Here is a 23,462-nt window from a genome sequence, read left to right as displayed (position 1 = left end):
TGGTTTTCACAGGGAATTGCGTACATGCGTCACTCACCCGTGTATCTCGTCAAATCTGTAAATAGAGAAAAGTTGCTCTGGCTGCTTTGAAGTGTCTGGTGTAGGAGCGGCATAGCTTGTCACAAATAGCGAGAAAGATAAACATGGAGCAGCTAAATCTCCGATCTCAGGACAATCACCTGTTTTAAACAAACGCTGAACAATGGAGCGTCATAATAAAAAAAGAATCAACATTTGCTTGGTTTTTTGGAGATGCCGAGACCTGAGGGATCTGAAATGTTGTTGTAAAAGCGTCGCGGAGATGCCCGTTTTTATTAACAGGTAGGCTAGTAATGCGTTTATTGAACAGATAAATTGTCATATGTAGCTCTCTAGTTCATTGTAAGCATTATTGTGAAGTGTTATTTCATCACGAGTTGTTGTAGTGGTGTGCTGGAATGTATTTTCAAGGAAGTAACATGTCTATTCGGTTGTTAAGTCGTGACGTAACCACTCTCCGATAATACTCTTTCCGGGTCCAAAGTCCAGGTCCTCTCTACCTACCTACCGCTTTCGCTAGTGTTTTGGTTATTATTGAGTGTTTTTACAGTGCCGCAGTGCTGTGTCCCGTGTCCCGAGCTAACTCACTTCAACCTCGTAAATCTTCTTTTTCATTGACTCTACCCTTAATTATGCCACCTGAGTGATGAGCTACACTAACCACTCTGTTGGTGTTAAAGGAATTTAAACCCTTTTTGACCGCCAAAGGTGCCTCACTAAGAAGGACGTGATCGTAAATAAATTTACAGGTTCCACCATTGTTATTTCTGGACGAGAGGAGCGCTTGGACCCGGAAAAGGCTAAACGTCACGGGTGACGTCAGACTTAACAATCGGATAGACCTTACGTAGCCCCGCCCTTTTTTGCGCCCGTTGTCTTTTGACTTCCGGTCTGTATTCTCACAGCGATTTTGCGTGTTTATGAATGAACGGCTCGTTTTAAAATCTTCCCGGCCGGTCGACTGACATTTGTTAAGTCATCTGCTTTAAACATTACAGTCCTCATGATAACTTTCGTTAACTTTACATTAAGTAAATCCACTTCAAACGCTAATTACTCCTGGACAGCAGCGCCATAGAAATATACAGAGCGACCGCAAAAACGGAAGTTCAAAGACAATATTCTAAAGATGGCGACGCCCTCGTTTCTCTGGTGCATAAGGTCTATAAAAGGTAGGGTGACCAGATGAGATTGGCCGAAATTCGGGACGGGACGGGACCGAGGTTTTGGGGTAGTCCTACTATGACATTAGACTACATAGCCTATAATAAAAGATAATGAATTTCAAACCTGAACCAAACATATTTTTATTCAAAGATCAACAGTCTGTCATTAGTCTGTCTGCCACAAAAAACAAACAAACATTAAAATCATGAACTTAAATGTCATTGAAAAAAAAAAAAGGGAAAAAAAAGACTGTTGTAACAGTGCATAAATCAGACATTTCAGGCTATAGCCTAATGCTAATAAGCCTTATGCCAAAATTATTATTACGACTAAATTGTCGGTCATTAAATAAGAAAACTAAATAATTGTGTAGATGATTTGCGTTGTGTAACCCAACATCAGACATTAGGCCGAAGTATTTTTTTGCACACAGTGCCGCGACCAATCAATCACTCCTTTACGACTGGCTGCCTGCACATTCACTGTACTCGCGGTTGCGGCAACTTGCGCTCGCTTATCAATGCATTTAAATTCACGCCTACGGTATCTTTGTAGAACTTTAAAAAAAGAAAAAAGATGCTGCAGCCAATGAGCAGCCGGTGGGGGCTGGCTGCAGGACGACTCAACCTCCACGGACAGTTTTTAAAGGGATACTTTACCGTTTTTTCACATTAAACTATGTTATTCCCTTAACTAAGACGAGTTGATACATACCTCTCTCGTCTCAGTGCGTGCACTAAATCCCTCTGTCTTGCGGCGAAACTTTGTTAGCCCAGTTCATTTAATATGGGCCAAGCAGAGAAGCTACCAAACACCTCCACGTTTTCCCTATTTAAATACAGTTACTCGCGAAGTGTAACTCGACCTAGGACGGTGACACAAAACAAAACGTTGCGCTTTTCTAAGAGTGTAAAATGGATAACTATTTTGTATGGCGGAATACCATAGCAAGTGCTTGTAAGCACTTCGACTTGGCGCAGTAATATCTTCACTAGAGGGAGCGGGGGCCGGTGAGAGGATTTTTCACGAGTGAAGATATTACTGCGCCAAGTCGAAGTGCTTACAAGCACTTGCTATGGTATTCCGCCATACAAAATAGTTATCCATTTTACACGCTTAGAAAAGCGCAACGTTTTGTTTTGTGTCACCGTTCTAGGTCGAGTTACACTTTGCGAGTAACTGTATTTAAATAGGGAAAACGTGGAGGTGTTTGGTAGCTTCTCTGCTTGGCCCATATTAAATGAACTGGGCTAACAAAGTTTCGCCGCAAGACAGAGGGATTTAGTGCACGCACTGAGACGAGAGAGGTATGTATCAACTCGTCTTAGTTAAGGGAATAACATAGTTTAATATGAAAAAACGGTAAAGTATCCCTTTAATGTTTTATCAGACAATAACTACTCAAGAATGTGCTTTAGTATAATTTTCGGGACAATTAGGGCCGGATTCGGGATTCGGGACAACAGCTTGGATTTCGGGACTGTCCCAAATTTTTCGGGATGTCTGGTCACCCTAATAAAAGGGTAAACTACAGTACTCAGCTTGAGATCCCTTTCGTCAAAACTGGGATTACCATATTCATCCGCAGAGTCAGAGCCGAAGCACAGCCAAAACATTGTTCTTCCGCGAAAATGCATGCAGGTTTTTTTTTAATCGCTAGAGGGCCTAAAGTTACATAGTGTACTTTTAATATTAAAGCAGGGCTATGCAGTTTCGGGAATTTCTTCGCTGTATTCTCGCTTTTTGCTCGCAGGTCTCTCTATAGAGCTCCCCCTTTACAACGTCATCTTCATTCGGGTTCGAACAGCGTGAGGGAGCGCAATAATGACAGAATTTTTGCAGATTTTTTTTGCCGTAAAGCAATTCGTTACATCGCAAGACCTGATATCACGCGATACTTCCTGACGCTGCGTCCCGCCGGCTCAAAGTTGCAAGGGTGGTTTTTCGGCTCACAGGCACTTGGGGGGTGCGAGACGACCACCATTCAACCCGAAAAAAGTCATATAACTATTCCAATGACTCCGAAGCTGTTCGGTTAAGGTAAAAAAGTTACTTTGTTCACCTTTAAAGTAAAATATATAGAAATCGAACAGGAAACAATTATAATCATTTACAAAATGAGTTGTACACCTGTAGCACAAATCTACATACTGAGTTATGGACTAAAGTTATTTTAATGTTAAGTATTAGGTTGTGAAACCCTAACCCTAACCCATAAAAAATTTAATGTTTCTGGTTCAGAACAAACTTCAGGTTCCGGTATTTGTATCCATTTATTTTTTTTATTATAAAATCAAACTGATTCCAACTGTAACAGTAATACTGATGCCTTATTAACGCCACTAAATATAAAAAGCTAGGAACTTTATAGTGAATGTAAAGCAGCTTACCTTTGAGTCCTGGTTACTGTCAAACTTTCACTATTTTCCTTTGACACACAGTAGCAAATCTCAAATAAATGCATAATTTATTAGGATAAAATAGGTCGATATTTGATAGACATTTGACAGAAATACACAAACAAATGTATTGTTGAGCAGAAGCTTAACACCTTGAGATGTTCCCACAAGCTGTAATGAATGCTTTTATACAGTTATACCCTGATGTGATCATCACTAAATTGTCCGTATAATGCTGGAGAAGAAAATAGCAGAGGAAAAAAATACCCACACTCTCAAAAAACAATACTGTTATATATGAAAGAAACTGGCATATCTATTAACTTACAAAAGCTAGCTGTGAATGTAGAGTCCTGTTTGTTTATTCACAGTGTTATTCCAACAGAGGTCAAGAGTATGAGAGCAAACGAGCCTCAGACAGAAAATAGATGCGACTACTTCATATCTATCCCGTCTGTAGTAAACACACACCCACCCACCCGCATTTGATTCTTGTATAAAGCAGGTTTCTTGCTCCTCTGCTGCCTGCCGTTCACAAATAAATACACACAGGAATGCATGTGAAAAGAAAGAATACTTGAAATATGTAGACAGCATTTGCAAGAAGAAGGACATTAAGCTTTTCACACTGTCTGGCACTGGGACGTCACGGCACAGAAGTCCTCTGCTGTTGTCCTCACAGTCCCTGTCCGAGAGGTCAAAACCCTGTGATTGACCTACGCCTGGATCACTTCATTTCACAGTAACACGACAAAAAATATCCAGTTTTTTTGGTAGTTTTATGTAACCTCTTCTTTTAAAGGTAGGTAGCAGCTCTCATTCTACAAGAATTTGCTTTTAGCAAAAACCAGCACTGTTCTCTTGAAGGAAAAGTTCATCCAAAAGTGAAAATGTATTCATTTATTCACCATCATGTCATTCTGAGGAGGCTGCGATAAAAATGATCATTATCTGTCATAGTGAGTTGGGGATACTAGGTTGCTAAAACATTTTTAACTGTTTTTTATTTTTTTTTTACGTTTTTTTAAATGACATAAAAATTGTGCTGTGTTTTTTTTTTTTTTTTTTTTGCCCTCGCCAATTGAAAAACAAGCCAAATTGAATGAAGTACACTACCGTAAAAAAATTTGATGGATGTTTTATTAATGTTATTTAAGTTTCTTATGCTCACCAAGGCTGCATTTATTTTATGATCATAACAGTAAAAAGCGAAATATTATTACACTTTAAAATAACTGTTTTCTATATATGAATGTATTTTAAAATGTAATTTATTCCTGTGATCAAAGCTGCATTTTCAGCATCATTACTCCAGTCTTCAGCGTCACATGATTCTTCAGAAATCATTCTAATATGCTGATTTGATGCTCAAGAAACATTTCTGATTATTATTAATGTTGAAATCAGTTGTGAAAAGATTTTTCAGGATTCTTTCATGAATATAAAGTTCAAAATAACAGCATTTATTTGAAATAGAAATATTTTGTAACTTTTTATGTCTTTATCGTCGGTTCTTATCTATTTAAGGCATCCTTGCTGAATAAAAGTATGAATTTCTTTAAAAATGAATTATTCCAAATGGACTGCACTTGTAAACTCAATTTTCTCTCCCCAAATACTCACCTGCATTTTCTTCCTCATCTATTTTTCATTAAATTTGCAGCCTGTTTTTTTTTATAAATTTTTTTTAGCCTCCCCCTTTATTCACTTCTAATACATATTTATCAACTGTAGGAATGTTTCTAAACTAGATAAATGTAATCTTTTTTTTTTATCGGTCTAAAATTCTTCACATGACAAATTTTTTATATCACTTTACAAACCAAAATGCTGTTATTTTTTATCTGTGAAACACAAACAGGAACATGTTTAATATGCACAATGCAGAGTGTTTTTGTAAATAACACTTTAAGTTTCCATTTGTGATTCTACCAAAACAACCCATCATAAACTATGCGAATGAGAACTGTTTTCATTTTTGGATGAAGTATTCCTTAAAAGCTGCTGTGTGCAATCCCAGTTTAATGTGCAGAGATGATTATGTAGCCATTCAATTAAACGAATAGTTCACCCAAAAATGAAATTTATACTCACCCTCAAGCCATAGGTGTATATGACTTTCCTCTTTCAGCCGAACACAATCTGAGTTATATATAAAAAAATAAAAAAATCCTGGCTCTTCCAAGCTTTATAATGAGAGTGAATAGTGCCCGAGTTTTTAAAGCTTTTTAAAATGCATCCATCCATCATAAAAGTAATCCATACAGCTCCAGGATATGATTTAATATACCTCAGATTGTTTTCGGCTAAAAGAAGAAAGTCATACACCTATGGCTTGAGAGTGAGTAAATTATGGGATAAATGTTCATTTTTGGGTGGACTATTCCTTTAAGTTGCCATTCAGAGGGGGATTTCCCCAACTAGAGTAAACGCTGATGTTTTCAACATTTCTCTGCTTGTTTGAGCAGCTCAACTTACAGTCTTAAAAATTAAGGTTCTCAAAGAGGGTTTTCATAACAGTGCAATACAAGAAAAAAAAATTTGTCTCCAAAGCAACTTTTAGTTAACAGTTCTTGAAAAAAAATTTTTCCTTAGTGTGGAGAACATAAAAAAAATGTAAAGAACTTTTTACACTATAATGAACCTTTTGTGGAATGGAAAGATTCTATGTTAAAGATTCTTCATGGAACCATAGATGCCAATAAAGAACCTTTATTTTTCAATGAGTGTAGCAACACTGACTTAACCAATGTTGTGTTTAGAACCGGTACAACCTGATAACAGGGGAAGTCAGACAATAATTTTGCAAACACATCTGATGACACTGAAATTGCACAATGCAGCTTTAAAGTCTCTTATTCCCTTAATACTTAAAAAAAAAAACTTTTGTGCTCTCAGAACAAAAGGAAATTCAGCAGGATGACATCCACTGGCAAAAACCAGAAGTCTTTCCAGCGATACAGTTCAGCAGTGGATCTCATAAGCGATCTGCGTGTCAAACAGCAAGCTCTGGTTCATGAACAACCCTTCGGGATCAAGCGGAGGTCCTTCTCCTCCTTCTGCGGGAGCTCTGCGGGGTCCGATCCCTGTGGCCCGTCCTGGAGTCAGACACTCGCTGGCCTTTAGCACCGACCCCTGTTGGATGCATGTTGGTGGTGAGGGCAGCACCGGTTTGGCGCGGTTTAACACGTACATCTCGTGGCCGCGTTCGTCCCGGTACTCTTCGAGCTGAGCGAACGTGGTGGGGCCGTCGGAGTAGTCGTTGACGTAGAGGATGCTTTCCTCTTTGCTGGCGCCGTATCCACCTTCCTCTTTCTGCCGCTGGCGATGACGACTGTAAATCATGCAGAGAAGCAACAGCGCCGTCAAGGCAAGCAGCGAGATTCCCACCGCGATGGCCGTCTGCGTGGCGGTTCCCAGTGCGTTGAAGTCCATGCTTTCCAGTTCATACAGTGGCTCCTGGCTCACATCCACAGAGGAAGGATGATAGTACGACGAGGAATGCAACCGAGGCCAGATTTCCGAGCGGGACGAAGACATGTTCACAGAGAGGTGAAAAGTCACACGAGCCACACCGCCGGGATTCCAGGCCTCACACTCGTAGCGTCCGGCATGTGCCACCGTGACATTGCTGAGAAACAACATCCCGCTTCCCGTATCAGGATCAAAGTTTTCCCGGTCGCCTCCCTCCTCGGCTACTCCTCGGACTGGCCCCCGACTCGACGGCCCTCCTTTTCCACCAGGCCTGGCCGTCACCAACCTCCCGCCGGTCCTTGCATCTCCGTCCATCCCGACCTCCTGCACCAGACCTCTGGGAGACAGCTGGGCTTTTCCGTGAGACGCTTTCCTCCAGGTGACTTGGGGCTGCGGGTATCCGGACGCCTGGCAGGACACGCGTAGACTCTCCCCCAAACGCACCGTCAAGTGGCTGGGCTCCAGTTGCACAACAGGCGGGATGCAAACAAGGCTGTTTGGGGGAACCTCCACCAGACTGAGGTGGGACAGTCGCGGAGGTTCGGCACACAGCATCCGGCGCTCGGCTGAGCTCAACAGCCTCTGACCCTCTTCGTTTATCCAGCCGCGCAGCCAGTGAAGAGCGCAGTCGCAGCGCCACGGGTTATCTGTCAGAGCAAGCGCAATATAAGCCTCTCAAAATACAGCATTATTAAATATTTATCCAAACGGCATGTTGTGCAAAAATACTTGAGCAAACATAAAGTTTGGCTGACATCTAAATGCCCTGTCAATGTGGTACGTTTGCAGGTCGTGCAACTCGTACAACAGCACAGCACTGGATCATAGGCCTCGTTTACACTGCAGGTCTTGATGCCCAATTCTGATTTCGCATTGGCACATATCCGAATTATTTCCACATATGAATGAGGCCTGAAACTGATCTCGAAATATCCGAATGAATGCGTTTTTTTCCTGTTTACACTGTCATAGAACACATCGGATCTGTGTCACATATGAGCAAAAAATCGGAATAGGGTCACATTTCACTGACAGTGTAAACGAGGCCCTTGTGAACGCTTGGATCACGAATATTAAAGGAACACTTCACCCATTTGCATTAAGCTTTGTATCGTAAGAAACCCACTCATATTTTTGAATGGTCGTGCATTATTCCCTCATTTTCCCCTGAGACGGCAGAAATACGGATTTCAGTGTTGCAGTTCCTGCTTGTAATGATGTGAAAATCGTAATTTTGCGTCATTCTAAGCAGGAAGTCCCATATCTTTGTAGAGGGGTTGAGACTACAAACACTCGTTCCTCATTTCACAGTGGGGGTGGGACCCACTCACGCTACAGACCTATTACAGATCAGTGGGTGGGACTTCACTTGCAGAAACTAAAAGCAATTTCCGCCATCTTGTTTGGAAGCTAAGCTAACAGGCGCTGTGGAGCCAGATGTGAAGTTACGACAATGGCGGAAGGTACTCAATATGATATAAGAAGAGGATTTCGGATTCCGATGCTCGAATCAGATGTTCGTAGCCACGGACGTTTGTGTTGTGAACCATCCTAGTTTCTGGATTAGTGGGAGTGGCTTGCGGAGCTGTGCAATGTGGTGCATTGTGGGAGTTTTTGTCTTCCATACAAATAGGCCCTAAAGTTACTTTCAGACTTTCCTCGGTCAAGAAGGCACCAAATTCGAAATTTATGTTACATTTCGACTACATATATGACCCACTTTCAATAAAGATTAATGTTCCCACGGGTGAAATGCTCCTTTAATTAGATTACTTAAATGAGAAGAGCTACCAATGGAAACATGACTTAATTAATATTCATGAGATACATTTCTAAGGAGAAAAAATCTAAACAGTTGAAGACTTAAAAAGGGTTATTCTGATTATTGTGGCAGAAGCTCTTACCCGTGACTCTCAGCACCTGCAGGCTGACGAGGGGTTTCAGTGACGCGGGACTCAGGGTCCTCAGATTGTTCCTGCTCAGGTCCAGAAGAGCCAGAGAGGACAGACCCACCAGAGCTTGATCTCCCAGCACCTCCACCGCATTCTCCTGCAGATGCAGCTCCTGCAACCGCTGGAAAACATGCATCAACATTGATGGGTAATCATTATGGGTATTGCAACGAGCATGGTCGGTACGATCATAAAACACACTTTGTAAAGCAACCTAGACTGATGCAGTGTCATCTATTTTCAGTTCAGTCCCTCCATCCAATAGACCTTATTCAGAAAGGGAGGTTTCGAGGGAAAGACTTGCTGTGTTTTTAATGGCATCCACTGTAAAAAGCTGTATTAAGCTTCTAGATCACTTATTATTTTCCACAGCTCATGGTGTCTGGGGTTTTTTGTCTGCTGAAATTTCTCGGAAAGATATTCTTGCAGTGTTTCGTCAGCAGAACAATCCAAAAACACACTAAATAACAGTACAACCCCCTGAAGAGATGTACCTATGTCTATCCCTCACAGACTCACTTTCATTCCTGTTAAAAATCAAAGATGGCACTGCTGTGAATGTCTTATACCATATTGCTGAAAAAGTCCCATTCATTTAGGTTTTGTATTGCTTTTCTGTGGTTTCTGCTTCTAAACTCTTATGAGCATTTCAAAACTTGCAAACTTTGTAAAGGTAACATCATGTAAAGGTTGTGCAAATGTGTGGAGCTTTCTAAAAATAGCCATATGATGGTATTAGTATTTCATAAATGTTGGGATAAAATGTTGAACCAGGTTTGTTATTATAATTGATTCTAAAACTAAAACCATAAAAAAACACTTTCACTACTTGAAATCAAATCAGTGTTATAGTGAAGTAAAATAAAATAAAATATAATACCGGTATATAATTTTTCAGCTTGTTGCTAAGGCAACATTTCCCTGTTTCGTTTAATTTAACTTGATGTACTAAAAAAAACTAAAATTAAAACTAATAAAATGTAATAATAAAAAAATTATAGACATATTTAAAAACAAAACAAAAACAAATGTCCAACACACAATAAAATTACTAAGACTGAAAAAATGGAAAATATAAACAAAATCTAATTCAAAATATGAATAACTATTACAGAATCTCTATTAACACTGGTTTCCCTAAAATGTTGTCAAAAAAGTGCAAAAAGCATCTTGTTTTCATAGGCACAATAGTATAGAAGAATACTTGTACTCAGTCAATTATATTTCCAATGCATTTTTTTTTCTCCTCAATTTTATTTTGGAAATCTAAGGAAGTTTCTGAGTATTATTTGTAGCAAATCATGATCTCTTGCATTCTCTTTTTGTTGATTTTTTTTTATTATTTATTTTTTGGACCTTACAAGCCAGAACATTTGAGTCCTGGCTAAACTTTTATCTTTAAATGAACGTTTTTAGTCACATTTATACTGTAAATGAATGTTCCCAAATCCCATAACATACTGTAAATGTACATTTTCAGATGTGGTTTCACCTGCAGTCCGCGGAAAGTGTAGTCCTCGAGTCTGGTGATCTGGTTTCCTGCGAGGTAAAGGATGCGCAGGTGGTCCAGGCCCCTGAACACGTCTGCTGTGATCAGGTGGATGCGGTTTCCATTGAGCGCGAGCTCCAGAAGCAGACCCAGGTTCCTGAAGGCCCCGGGCTCCAGCATGGAGATGCTGTTGTTCTGCAGGTAGAGGTAGTGCAGCTGGCCGAGGTCAGAGAGATCCCGCTGACGGATCTGTCCAATGGCATTGTCCTGTAGAAAGATGGTCTGAAGCAGACACAAATTCCATGGGAGTAACATTAGTACATATCACGGTTTTAAAAGGAGAGAGAGTGAGTGATATGTGATAGGTGCTTTATTTTATAAACCATCATTAAAAACTGAAGCAGTGAGAACTAGAGATAATCAGTTTGACCAGTATTTCTTACCGATATACACACTTTTCAGCTTTAAATAGCTGGTTTATGAATAAACAACACATTTATGTTCTCTGAAAAACATAATAATAATAAATTGTATTGATAATGAAATGATTGAGATGATTATTGTTATCATTATTGTTAATATAATTATTGTAAGTATTATTGTTGTCATTATTAATAATTATATAATTATTATTAATAATGGATATTATAATATTATATTAATACTATTTGAATATGGAAAATGTTATATTAATAATGGAATAATATTAAATCCACAATATGGAATAATAATAAAATTATTAATATAATTATTGTAAGTATTGTTGTTGTTGTAATTATTAATAATTATATTAATAATGACAACAATATTATTATATTATTAATGGATGTTATAATATTAATACTTTTATTTGAATATGGAAATATTATATTATTATTATTATATTAATAATGGAATACAAATAATAATAAATTATATTAACTACAATTTTGATTATTATTATGCATATAATAATTGTAAGTATTATTATTGTTGTCATTATTAATAATCATAACAATAATGACAACAACAAAATAATCAATATAATATAAATAATGGATATAAAAATATATTAATAATATTAATACAATTTGGAAATTAAAATATTGTATTAATAATGGAATTATTATTATTATTATTATATTAATAATGAGATTATTATTAATATCAAAATTATTGTTTTCATTTTTAATTACAACAATATTAGTAATACATTTCATTAATAATGGAATTATTATTATTATGTTTTATTGTCATAGTCTAATGATTATTTAGTTGAAAACAGAAATAAAAAAATAATTCAAATGAATAACAATATCAATAATAAGTTAGGCTATATTAATTATTGAATTATTAGTATTATGCATGTTTTACTGTTGCAACGATAATTAAAAACTTATAAAGAACTTATAATTGGCTCTGTATATCGGTGTTCAGATAAAACATGGTCTGTATCGTATCAGTCATTAAAAGGCAATACTGATCAAACTCTAATGAGAATCTGTTTCTCTTGCAGTATAAGCTTCATTGATTTTATACGCTAGCCTACATCCATCTCATCCGTGTCGACCTGAGTTTCTGTCCTGATCACTGACAGCAGCGAGAGACTGCTGACAAAACACACTCACGCATAAATATTTCTCTCTTGCTGTTCATCTTTGCTCTGTTCCAGGTGGATTCAGAGTCAAAGAAGGTTTCCTAACTTAAAATGGATCAATACAAAGTTCTGTGAGCGCTGCACAGTTCTGGGTCGACTATCAGTGAAACGCACAAACAAATCAATTACCAGCTTCAGGAACGGCATTAATGGGCTTTCAAAGAGTAGGACTGAGTGCCCTGTCTCCACTACTATAACTCTATTAATGATGCAACATATTCCACTAATTCATGTTCTAATTGATTTCTATCAAGCTATTGTCTGTAATCAAACACAGGCCGAGCTGAAGCAAATTTCTTGTGCAGCAGAGGTTGCACGGGTCAATTGAGCAATTTATGCAAGCCGGCTCATGAATATTCACGAGCTGCAGTAATGTTAGTGATGTGACTGGAGCAGATCCATAGACATGCAAATAAGGTTGGCCATGGGAGTCGCTGATGTAACGAATGATTCCCAGCACTATCTGGAGTTATGATCTATGGTTTTAATCTCAACTTTGCTGTATTGTGGGTCAAGGTGTCGACACGTACAGAAGAAGGCAGTATCTTATCGTTTTTAGGCTGACCAGAATAAATATGTGTGACCGGATGCCGAGTAGACCTGAGGTCAAAATGCAGCCTGGTGTGATTAATGTGTATGTTTTCGTTCACAAAAGTCTATAAAGAACAGAATGGAAACTTTATTTATTTGTGTGTACAATGGCAAAACCACTCACAATAAGATCAAAAACATTTACTACAGTAAACTTTCATTTTATGTCGACTTTATGACTGCTGATCAATCGTTACCCAGGTCATTCTCAGCTCAGTTTCCTCCCATTAAATCTATATGGAAAGTATTTATAATATTACTGATTATACACAGACCTTAGTTTCAGTAGTCATGTCAAAGCAATTACTAAATCAGCATACTTTCATCTGAAAAATATTGCAAGAATTAGATGCTTTGTTTCCAGACAAGACTTAGAGAAACTTGTGCATGCTTTAATCACCAGCAGGGTGGATTATTGTAATGGACTCCTCACTGGCCTTCCCAAAAAGACCATAAGACAGTTCCAGCTCATACAGAACGCTGAGCAGAACCAGAACACATGAACATCTCACACCAGTCCTCAGGTCTTTACACTGGCTCCCAGTTAGATTTAGGATTGATTTTAAAGTATTATTACTGGTATATAAATAACTCAATGGCCTAGGACCTCAATACATTGCAGATATCCTCACTGAATATAAACCCAACAGATCTCTCAGATCATTAGGATCATATCAGCTAGAAATACCAAGGGTTCACTCTAAACATGGCGAGTCTGATTTTAGCTATTAGGCTGGAACCAGCTTCCAGAAGAGATCAGATGTGCTCCTTTGAATTGCCATTGTGTATGAAATGTGCTATATAAATAAACTTGCCTTGCCTACACTGAGCAAAAATTTGGTGTAGAAACTATTTTCTCTCAGAAATTGCTAGTCAATTTCACAAATAATTACAAAGAAATGGCACGTAACACATTGAATTAAACATGACATTTTGAGTAGAGAGACTGAAACCTTTTTTTCTTGTGAAACACTCCACTAGTCTTTGTTGTATTTAAAACTGAAAGCTTTTTTTTTTTTTTTACAGTGTACTGCTCAAAAATGTTAACATTAAATTATTTTAATTTTAAAATAAAATATGTTTCAATGAAAACTTTTACACAAATATTAAACGTAACACCAATGGCACATTTAAATTAACTTTATATGACTAAAATTATTAATTTTTCAGCACGCATGCGAGCAGCTTCTTGTTACTCTAAACCTTAACGCTGGAAGTATTTTTCCATATTTTCTCCATATTGTTTTTAACATCAAAACACGCACACACACATTCTTATGATTTGAATTTTTTTAATTTTTTTTAAAGGTATCTACTCTTATTTATATTAAATTATATTAAATTATTAAAAACAACCTGTAAATGTCATAAAAATGGTGTACCAGAAGAAGGAGATAAGGGATTATGCAAGCATTTGACAAATTCAAATACCTTTCTTTATAAATGTGCAATGGAAAATTCCTTTAATAAATGGTTAGGTTAAAATATGATGCTTTACATTCTTAAAAATAAAGTTTCCAAAGGGGGTTTTCACAGCAATACCATTGAAGAGCCATTTTGGGGTTCTCAAAGAACCTTTTAATGAACAGGTCTTAAAATAACCATGTCTTTCTTAGTCTGAAAAACATTTTAATAACCTAAAGTACCCTTTGAATCTTTTGCAGAATGGAAAGGTTCCATGGATGTTAAAGGCTCTTCATGGAACCATCGATTCCATTTAAGAACCTTTATTTTTAAAGAGATAGTTCACTTTAAAATTAAAATGACTATTTACTTTGTTTTTGGGCGATTTCTAGGTGTTGTCCTTCATGTCGTGCTTTTGCTCATCTTTATTTCACACAACTTTTTTTCTGGGTGAGAAAGAAGCATTACATACGGCATTACAACAACATACGGCATTACAACAACACCAGGGTGAGTAAATAATGACTTAATTTTCATTTTAGAGTGAACTATCCCTTTAAGAGTTTATGTGGAGTTTCTTGACCATCTAAAATTGCTTTTCAAGTCATTCTCAAAACATGGCTCGCATGCTTAGTGTGATCACTGACCTGTGTCCCGTGAGTAATGCCTTGCGGGATCTCTTTGAGTCCGGTGGATCCGCATTCCACGGTCAAACTGTAACAGCGACACCCAGAAGGACAACCAAGAGAAGATGCGCACAGCTGGGCCAACATCAGCACCAACACCACAGAGAGCTGAGGAGGATTCATCTCAGAGAAAAAACTGCAAAAACAGGAAAGACGGAATGATAGAAAAGAGGCGGCAGAACTAGGGCAAAAGAGAGGAAAGAGAAAAGAAGAAAGAGAGAGATGGATTTCAGTTAAACCAGCGGAATAATTGCCCAAGAGAGAGAGAGAGAGAGAGAGAGACAGACACAGAAAAAAAAAAAAAACACGGTTTGTTGTTAAAGAGTGCATGCATGTGTGAACTAATCGGATCCGTAACGCATGAGAATCCCGCCTAAGTGGATCGGAAAATTGAATCCTGCGGTGCAGAAAGGGAAGAAAGTGTAGAGTCAACATAAGGAGGGAAAAAAAAGATGGATAGCGCTCACTCCTGCCTGCTGGTCCCAACAGAACAGTCTCTTAGGAGGAATCTGTGCTGGGCTTTGGTTAATTAAACATGAGGCTTGAGGTGCACATGCTCTGCCTCCAGGATCTCTCTTCTGTTTTGAGAGAATATGAAATACAACACCAAACACTGCCCAGCGCACACTACACGCTTCTCCCAGGAGACCAGATCAAACCCTCAGCCTGCTCCACTCGCCTCATCCATCTGAAATCTCCAGCTTTTCATTAAGACATGGATTAGAAGAGTTATGAACAAAGACATGTGCGTTTCGGCCCCCTGGTCCCAGATTTACAGCTTACTCGATCTACTTCACGGCTGGACAGTATGAGTGTTCATAAGACTGAGATTATATAACACCTAGCGTTGGGTTTATAATTAAATAATAATATTGCATTACAAATAAAAACATGGATATTTAATATTATCTTCACTATTGTTCAAAAGTTTGGGGTCAGTTAGATTTTTCCAAAAGCATTTTATGTTCACCAAGGCTGCTTTTATTTGATCAAAAATACAGTGAAAACATTAATATTGTGAAATATTATTACAATTTAGAATAACAGTTTTCTATTTAAATTTATTTTAAAATGTAATTTATTTCTGTGATGCAAAGCTGAATTTTCAGCATCATTACTCCAGTCTTCAGTGTCACATGATCCTTCAGAAATCATTCTGATATGCTGATTTGCTGCTCAAGAAACATTCTTATTATGATTATTGTATGTTGAAAATGCTGATTAATAACTATATGGAAACCGTGATGAAATTTTTTTTTTCTGGATTTTTTGATGATTAGAAAGTTTTTTTTAGTTTTTTTTTAGTTTTTTTTTTAAGTAGAATCTTTTGAATAAATAACCCTTTTTAAATAACAATTAAATATATACATATTTATTTTGAAATATAAATATAGCCTATATATATTACAAAATATTTTTTATATAATGTACAATGAATGAGAGACATCTGGACAACAAATTTACTCTGACTGACTGTGATGTTGTGGTTGTGTCAAACATGTTCACTTTTGACAGACAAATTACTTGTTGCTGGAAACTCGAGGCACCAGCTAAAGACGCAGTGAAACGTGCTTTCATAGATCAACAAGGAAAAAACCTGACAAGAAAACACTAAATCTCTCTGTACCTGCCAGCAAAAGCATCCTTTGTGCTTTTGTGTTTGACACCTTTATTTCTGTAGAGCTTTATACAATACAGATGGTTTCAAAGTGATACAGGAAAATACTGCATTTCGGCTGTTGTTCAGCTGAAGTGAGTTCAGTGTTGATCCAGTTCCGTTGTAAAGATAATCAATTATTAAATTAGTTTATAAAGCAGTTCTGCTAAAACTAATGTCATTGTCCAGGGGTGCGTTTCCCGAACAACGGCGTAACTCGCTGCTTAACTACCAAAGTACGATGAATCGCTAAAGAAATCAACTAGCTAAAACCTCTCATTAAGAAACCACAATTAGATCATAATAATCTAGCAAATTATAGATCCATTTCAAATCTTCCATTTATGTCTAAAATATTAGAAAAAGAGGTGTCCGCTCAACTGGGCTCTTTCTTGAAACAAAATGATATCTATGAAAAGTTTCAGTCTGGATTCAGACCGCATCATAGCACTGAAACTGCGCTCGTTAAAATCACAAATGATTTACTTTCAGCTTCTGACCAAGGCTGTATCTCAATACTAGTTTTACTTGATCTTAGTGCTGCGTTCGATACTATAGATCATACATTACTCTTAGATCGACTACAAAATTATACTGGTGTTCAAGTACAAGCATTAAGCTGGTTCAAATCATACCTATCTGACCGCTACCATTTTGTCTATTTAAATGGAGAAAAATCGATCATAACTCCAGTAAACTATGGAGTGCCGCAGGGATCTGTATTAGGCCCTCTGTTATTCTCAATATATATGATGCCACTTGGAAATATTATAAGGAAACATGGAATTAGTTTCCATTGTTATGCTGATGACACTCAAATATATATTTCATCACGGCCGGATGAAAACGCTAAATTATCCAAATTGACAGAGTGTGTTAAAGATATAAAAGATTGGATGATGCGTAATTTTCTTTTATTAAATCCAGACAAGACAGAGGTAATACTTATCGGTTCAAAAAAACGCCCACAAAACCTCGCACAATACAACTTTAACATCATAGGATGTCCTGTTACTTTATCCTCTACAGTAAAAGACCTGGGTGTTATACTCGATTGCAACCTGTCTTTTGAAAATCATATTTCATATGTTACAAAAACAGCCTTTTTCCACCTTAGAAACATTGCTAAGCTACGTAGTATAAACTGCTTAGCTAACCCTGATGAATTGGTTTCACATTATAATGATGGCCTACAAAATATTTTAAATTTTTTGGCTCCTTTAAAAACCCGCACTGTTTCCTTCACCCATTCTGCTCCATGGTTTACATCAGAACTACGCACAATTAAGGCAAAGGGCCGTCGCCTGGAACGGCTTTATAAGAAAACTGGACTTGTTGTGCACCAAGAAATGTACAAAAACCATATTTTCCATTATAAAGATTCTATTTCTACGGCCAAATCCAACTATTATGCAGATATAATCAGCACAGGGGAAGGTAACTCCAGAACCCTGTTCTCCATGGTCAACAACATACTTGTTGCATATAACATACTGCACCAGACTCTACTATGTCTCATCTATATTCATCTGCTTATTGTAATTCTTTAATGTCATATTTTAATTCCAAAGTACAAAAGATTCATCAGCAACTGAATACTAATACCTCTCACAGTCTGTCTTTCTCAGCTTCCTTGACAACACCTTCTTGCCCATTTTCAAGTTTTACGCTTCCTTCTGCTGCTGAAGTATTAGCTATTATTAGAAAATCGAAATCAACCACTTGTGCACTTGATCCTCTTCCTACCATCTTAGTAAAAGCCTGTTTACCCTCTCTTTCTTTTAGAATTACTAATATTATACATTCCTCTCTCACCTCTGGTATTATTCCTTCATCTTTAAAATCAGCTGCAATAACTCCTATACTCAAGAAACCTGGTGCAGACCCCAACAATTTCAATAACTTCCGACCAATTTCTAATTTACCCTTCCTTTCCAAAATTCTAGAAAAAACAATCGCACATCAGGTTCATGCACATATGTCTGACAATAAACTTTATGAACAATTTCAATCTGGTTTTCGTTCCTGTCATAGTACAGAAACAGCTCTGTTGAAAATCACCAATGATCTATTAATGGCAGCTGATTCTGGACTACTCACTATACTTATTCTCCTTGATCTAAGTGCAGCTTTTGACATCATTTCTCATAACATCCTCATTGACAGATTAGTCTCTATTGGTTTCACTGATACACCCTTGGAGTGGTTTAAATCATATCTTTCTGGCCGCACTCAGTTTATCCAGCTTAAACATTTCAAATCCGAATTATCCCCTGTCACTTCTGGTGTTCCCCAGGGCTCTGTCCTGGGGCCCCTTCTGTTTATCATCTATTTGCTGCCACTTGGTCATATCTTTCGCAAATATAACATTAGTTTTCATTGCTATGCGGATGACACCCAGCTCTACATGTCCACTAAACCTACCACATCTCTCCCTCCCAGTTCCCTTTCCGATTGCCTAATAGAAATCAAATCCTGGTTCTCTTGCAATTTTCTGAAACTAAACAGTGACAAAACTGAGGTTCTCCTCATTGGCACTAAATCAATATTGACTAAATCTGACAGTTTTTCTCTTATTATTGACAATTCCACAGTTTCTCCTTCCCCTCAGGTTAAGAGTCTGGGTGTGATCCTAGATAGCACACTTTCTTTTCAAGCTCACATTAATAACGTCACTCGATCTGCATACTTTCACTTACGTAACATCAATCGCCTCAGACCGTCTCTTTCACTCACTAGTACACCAATTCTCGTTCATACACTGGTCACATCCCGTATTGATTATTGCAATTCCCTTCTTGTTGGTCTTCCTTTCAAAACTCTACATAAACTTCAACTGGTTCAGAACTCTGCTGCCCGAATTATCACCCGAACTCCTTTCATTAACCATATTACTCCTGTGCTTCAGCAGCTGCACTGGCTCCCGGTTAAATACCGCATTGATTTGAAGATTTTACTACTGGCCTTTAAGGCTATCCATAATCTTGCACGTTTGTACCTCACCGACCTACTTCACATTAACACACCGACCCGGACTCTTAGGTCCTCTTCTTCTATACATCTTACTGTACCTTCTGCCCGTTTGACCACCATGGGGTTTAGAGCCTTCAGTCGCTCAGCCCCTCGTCTCTGGAACTCTCTTCCACCAGATATCCGTAATATTGACTCACTTTCTATTTTTAAATCTCGCCTAAAAACTCATCTCTTTAAGCTGGCATATCACACATGATCAATCCGTTCTTAATTTTGTTTAGTTTTTTTTTAGTTAAGTACCCTGATTTTATGCTCTGTAATTTTTTTACAATTTCATTGATTTATAAATGTATTGTACTATTATGTTTTGTGAGGTGACCTTGAGTGTCCAGAAAGGCGCCCTAAATAAAATGTATTATTATTATTACGTAATATGCTATCAGTTTCTGATGCAGAAAAGTTAGTTCATGCATTCATGACCTCGAGACTGGATTACTGTAATGCTTTATTAGCTGGTTGTCCTGCATCCTCAATAAACAAGCTACAGTTAGTCCAAAATGCCACCACTAGAGTTCTTATGAGATCAAGAAAATATGATCATATAACACAGATTTTATCATCACTGCATTGGTTACCTATAAAGTTCCGTATTAATAAGATATTGCTACTGACTTATAAAGCCCTAAACGGCTTAGCTCCAGTCTATTTAACGGATCTTCTATCGCCCTATAATCCATCGCGCTCTTTAAGATCACTAAATTCAAGGCTTTTGGTCATACCTAGGATATCCAGAACCACCAAAGGAGGGAGAGCATTTTCACATTTGGCTCCAAAACTCTGGAATAGTCTTCCTGATACTCGCTCTCCCAGTTTAAAACTAGATTAAAATCGCATCTCTTCAGCCAGGCATTCATATAATCTTACAGTTCAAACTACAATCCGGCCTCTAGCTCATAAATGCCAGAGGAGAACTGGGCCCCCGACTGAGCCTGGGTTCTCCCAAGTTTTTTTTTTCTCCATTAGGTCACCTGATGGAGTTTTAGGACACCATTAGGTCACTTGATGGAGTTTTTCGGTTCCTTGCCACTGTTGCCTTTGGCTTGCTCAGTTGGGGATATTTTGGGGATATTTAATTTAATTTTATCAATCAATAAATTCCTCTTGAAACAAACTTTGTTGTATTATTTTAATTTAATACTGTGAAGCTGCTTTGATACAATCTGTATTGTGAAAAGCGCTATACAAATAAACTTGACTTGACTTGACTTGACTAGCTAGTCACGACTGTTTTCCGAAACCGTATTGTCGCAAAGTGGTCGTTAAACCACGTTGGTTTATGACGTCACGCACGTGGTGGAGTAATAACTTATTTTAATGAATCTGTTTGAGATCGAATTAACGCTAGATGTTTTGCTATAAATTACAGACATGACATCTGAGGACTATTTCAAATTTTTCTCAGTTATTTTGCTTTATTTACAGATTCAATTCTTACATAGAATAGAGGACGTTCACACATGCGCACTCTTCAAAAATAGTGCTTTAAATCTCTTGACAAACTAAAAGTCGTAAATGACATTTTTATGTATTCTAAATTAAAGACACATGTTGTACTGAATGTCAGCTTGCTTATTTGGCTCAAGATAAGGATTTATTAAGTCCACATGTCATGCAAACTAGAAACTCTGCTTCTAACCACAGGTGGAGAGCTGTCGTTCCGAACACACACAACTCTGCGATGCTGTTTGCTAATGTCCGTTAGAACTATGGTTTCGGGAAACACTGACTCGTTGAACTATGCTGATAACGACGGAACTTGCGAACATAGTTGGCTAACGATGCATTTGGGAAACGCACCCCAGTTCAGTTTCCCATTCAGTACAGTCAGATCAATAACATTGCTGAATATTAAGTGTCCCTAACTAAAGGCGGGCATACACTGTGCGATTTCCGTCCGATTTTGAGCCGAATTCTGACTCGTGCGACTCTTTTTCGGGTTGTGCCGATTTTCAGCTTTATCGTGCGTTGTTTGTCGTGCAGTGTGGGGGGGGGAAACGAGAGGCGATTAACCCCTCCTGACTGGCAATCGGATGGTCGGATGTATTTCTGGCATGTCTGGCATTTTTGCCTCACTGCGCCTGCGCGAAAACATAAGTTTCATCTGCAGCAAAAAAGAACGAAAAGAGGGAGATCTTTAAGTTCTGTAGTTCAAGCTAAAAATTACTGCTGCTTACCTCCAGTTCGTGTTGCAAAATGGATTAACCATTACCCACGTCTTCCAAGCCACCTGCGATGTACACTTTGCCTCTTTTATTAATTTGTTAAACAATGTTTTTGAAATAAAGCTGTTTTTAAATTTTCATTGATTAATTATTGCAGTGTTCGGACATATAGACTGTTAATAATTAATGATATGCCTATAATTCATTGCAATCGACCTAAATGTTTTAGACAATTTTCAATGAGGAGGAGTAAGCTTCTATGTAATATTTTATTATCCTCACAGCGCGTTGGTTTTGCGGTGATGGCAAGCTATGAAATTATTGCGTGGCAATGTAATTATAATAGCCTATCAATTTAATAATAAAAGTAGCCTAGGCCTTCCCTAATAATAATAATAATAATAAAATAATACTAATAATAATTTAATACATAAGTTGGAAATGCTAAATCCTCTTGATATTGATAGCTGATGCTTGTTTTGACAATATCTCTGGATACATGATATCGTCTATTGGCGCTACCCGGCACGGGGGTTTATCACACATATGTCACACGTATAGACGTTCGGACCGCATAGTGTGAGCACATAAATCCTGAGCTTTGGCTTTACATCGCATGCGATCTACTCGTTCAGTGTGAGTAGGTACCTTGCTGGAATCGCACAGACATCGCACAGTGTATGCCCGCCTTATGCAAGTCAGAAGCGACAGTGGCAAGGAATCCAAACTCCTTCAGGTGACAGAATGGAGAAAAAAACCTTTGGAGAAACCAGGCTCAGTCGGGGGGCCAGTTCTCCTCTGGCCAACGAACAAACACGGTGTGATTATGATTCAGGCTGCTTCACAAGTCAGAATTCAGATTGTGGATCAGTAGCATTCAAATATTTCATCCAGTTCCTTGTGCTATAAGATCGGATTCATCACGCCGGTATGGAGCCAAAGCTGGTCACTGGTCTGTGCGCAGGACTGGTTCTTGTGGTTTTTGCTGAGGATTTGAGGCCTTCACAGGGGGTTGTCTAGTAGAAACGGTTTCTGCTAACATTCAGGGTTATGTTCCAAAACTACACCTCTTTCTTTCTGTAGCTAATCTGAAAGAAAGTTTGCTGAGAGCCAGAGCATCATCAAAGCCCTGACAAGTCTCACGAAATGGATCAATACAGAGTTCTGTATGCGTTTAACAGTTCTGGGTCTGCTGTCTCTGAGCTCAGAGCCCGAAACATGGTAGTGACTGAAAAAGATCAGCGCTGAAAGATTTAGAGGTCCTGACCGCGTGGATCATAAGCGACATGAGGCGATTTGGAAACGCAGATTTGAGATACCAGCTCTGAAATGAAGGCATCAAGAGCTCCAAAATAGTCTTCAAAACCTTAAATATAAAACTAACATCTCATTTAAAAAAAAAAAAAAAAAGATATAATATGGCGGAAAGAAAAAAGATTGTCTCTGTGAGAGCAGTTTTGCTTCACTGTGATACATTTGAGCTGTTCCTCACTTAAATGTGTCATTGAATGATGAACCATGAGCAAATGTGAATATTTTATGCCTGTTGCTTAATTTAGAGAGTATTTGAGAGGACAGCGAGCTCGATTAATGCAACATGACCCACATAAGCCTTTTTATCTGCTCAAAGCATAAAGGAGAAAGACATGATAAACATCAGTGGAGAAATGGCAGCCTATTCAAGTCCACTGTCCTGCACTCAAACGCTATTCTCCTGTCGCTGGAGAAAGAGAATGGAAATCACAAAGAGGGAATAAAGGGGGGAAAATGGGA

General features: G+C 38.0%; 1 protein-coding gene and 1 long non-coding RNA gene across 4 annotated transcripts in view; one reads left to right on the top strand and one right to left on the bottom strand.

Annotated features, from left to right (window-relative positions):
- Nucleotides 1-157: 157 nt before the first annotated feature.
- Nucleotides 158-10,590, top strand: LOC309501258. The gene is made up of 3 exons (XR_014206824.1): nt 158-321; nt 8,974-9,213; nt 10,512-10,590. It is a non-coding gene; the product is annotated as an uncharacterized lncRNA (long non-coding RNA).
- The window catches only part of lrrc24 (leucine rich repeat containing 24), a 31,635-nt gene continuing 11,831 nt past the window's right edge, over nt 3,659-23,462 (bottom strand). Inside the window, exons 2-5 of one of the 3 annotated variants that reach the window (XM_082173026.1) lie at nt 14,799-15,018; nt 10,524-10,802; nt 8,984-9,152; nt 3,659-7,726 (exon numbers count right to left, since the gene is read on the bottom strand). In XM_082173026.1, the coding sequence (XP_082029152.1) occupies nt 6,570-7,726; nt 8,984-9,152; nt 10,524-10,802; nt 14,799-14,960 (1,767 nt within the window). In that variant the 5' untranslated portion in view covers nt 14,961-15,018 and the 3' untranslated portion in view covers nt 3,659-6,569. Of the gene's footprint in view, nt 7,727-8,983; nt 9,153-10,523; nt 10,803-14,798; nt 15,283-23,462 lie in introns of those variants that run through there. The other 2 variants (XM_082173025.1, XM_082173024.1) reach the window with 2 other exon arrangements.

This window comes from Leuciscus leuciscus (assembly GCF_965113295.1).
Source record: "Leuciscus leuciscus genome assembly, chromosome: 6".
NCBI lineage: Eukaryota > Metazoa > Chordata > Actinopteri > Cypriniformes > Leuciscidae > Leuciscus > Leuciscus leuciscus.
The sequence above is the reverse complement of the archived record's forward strand: the minus strand, read 5'-3'. Positions and strand labels throughout refer to the sequence as shown.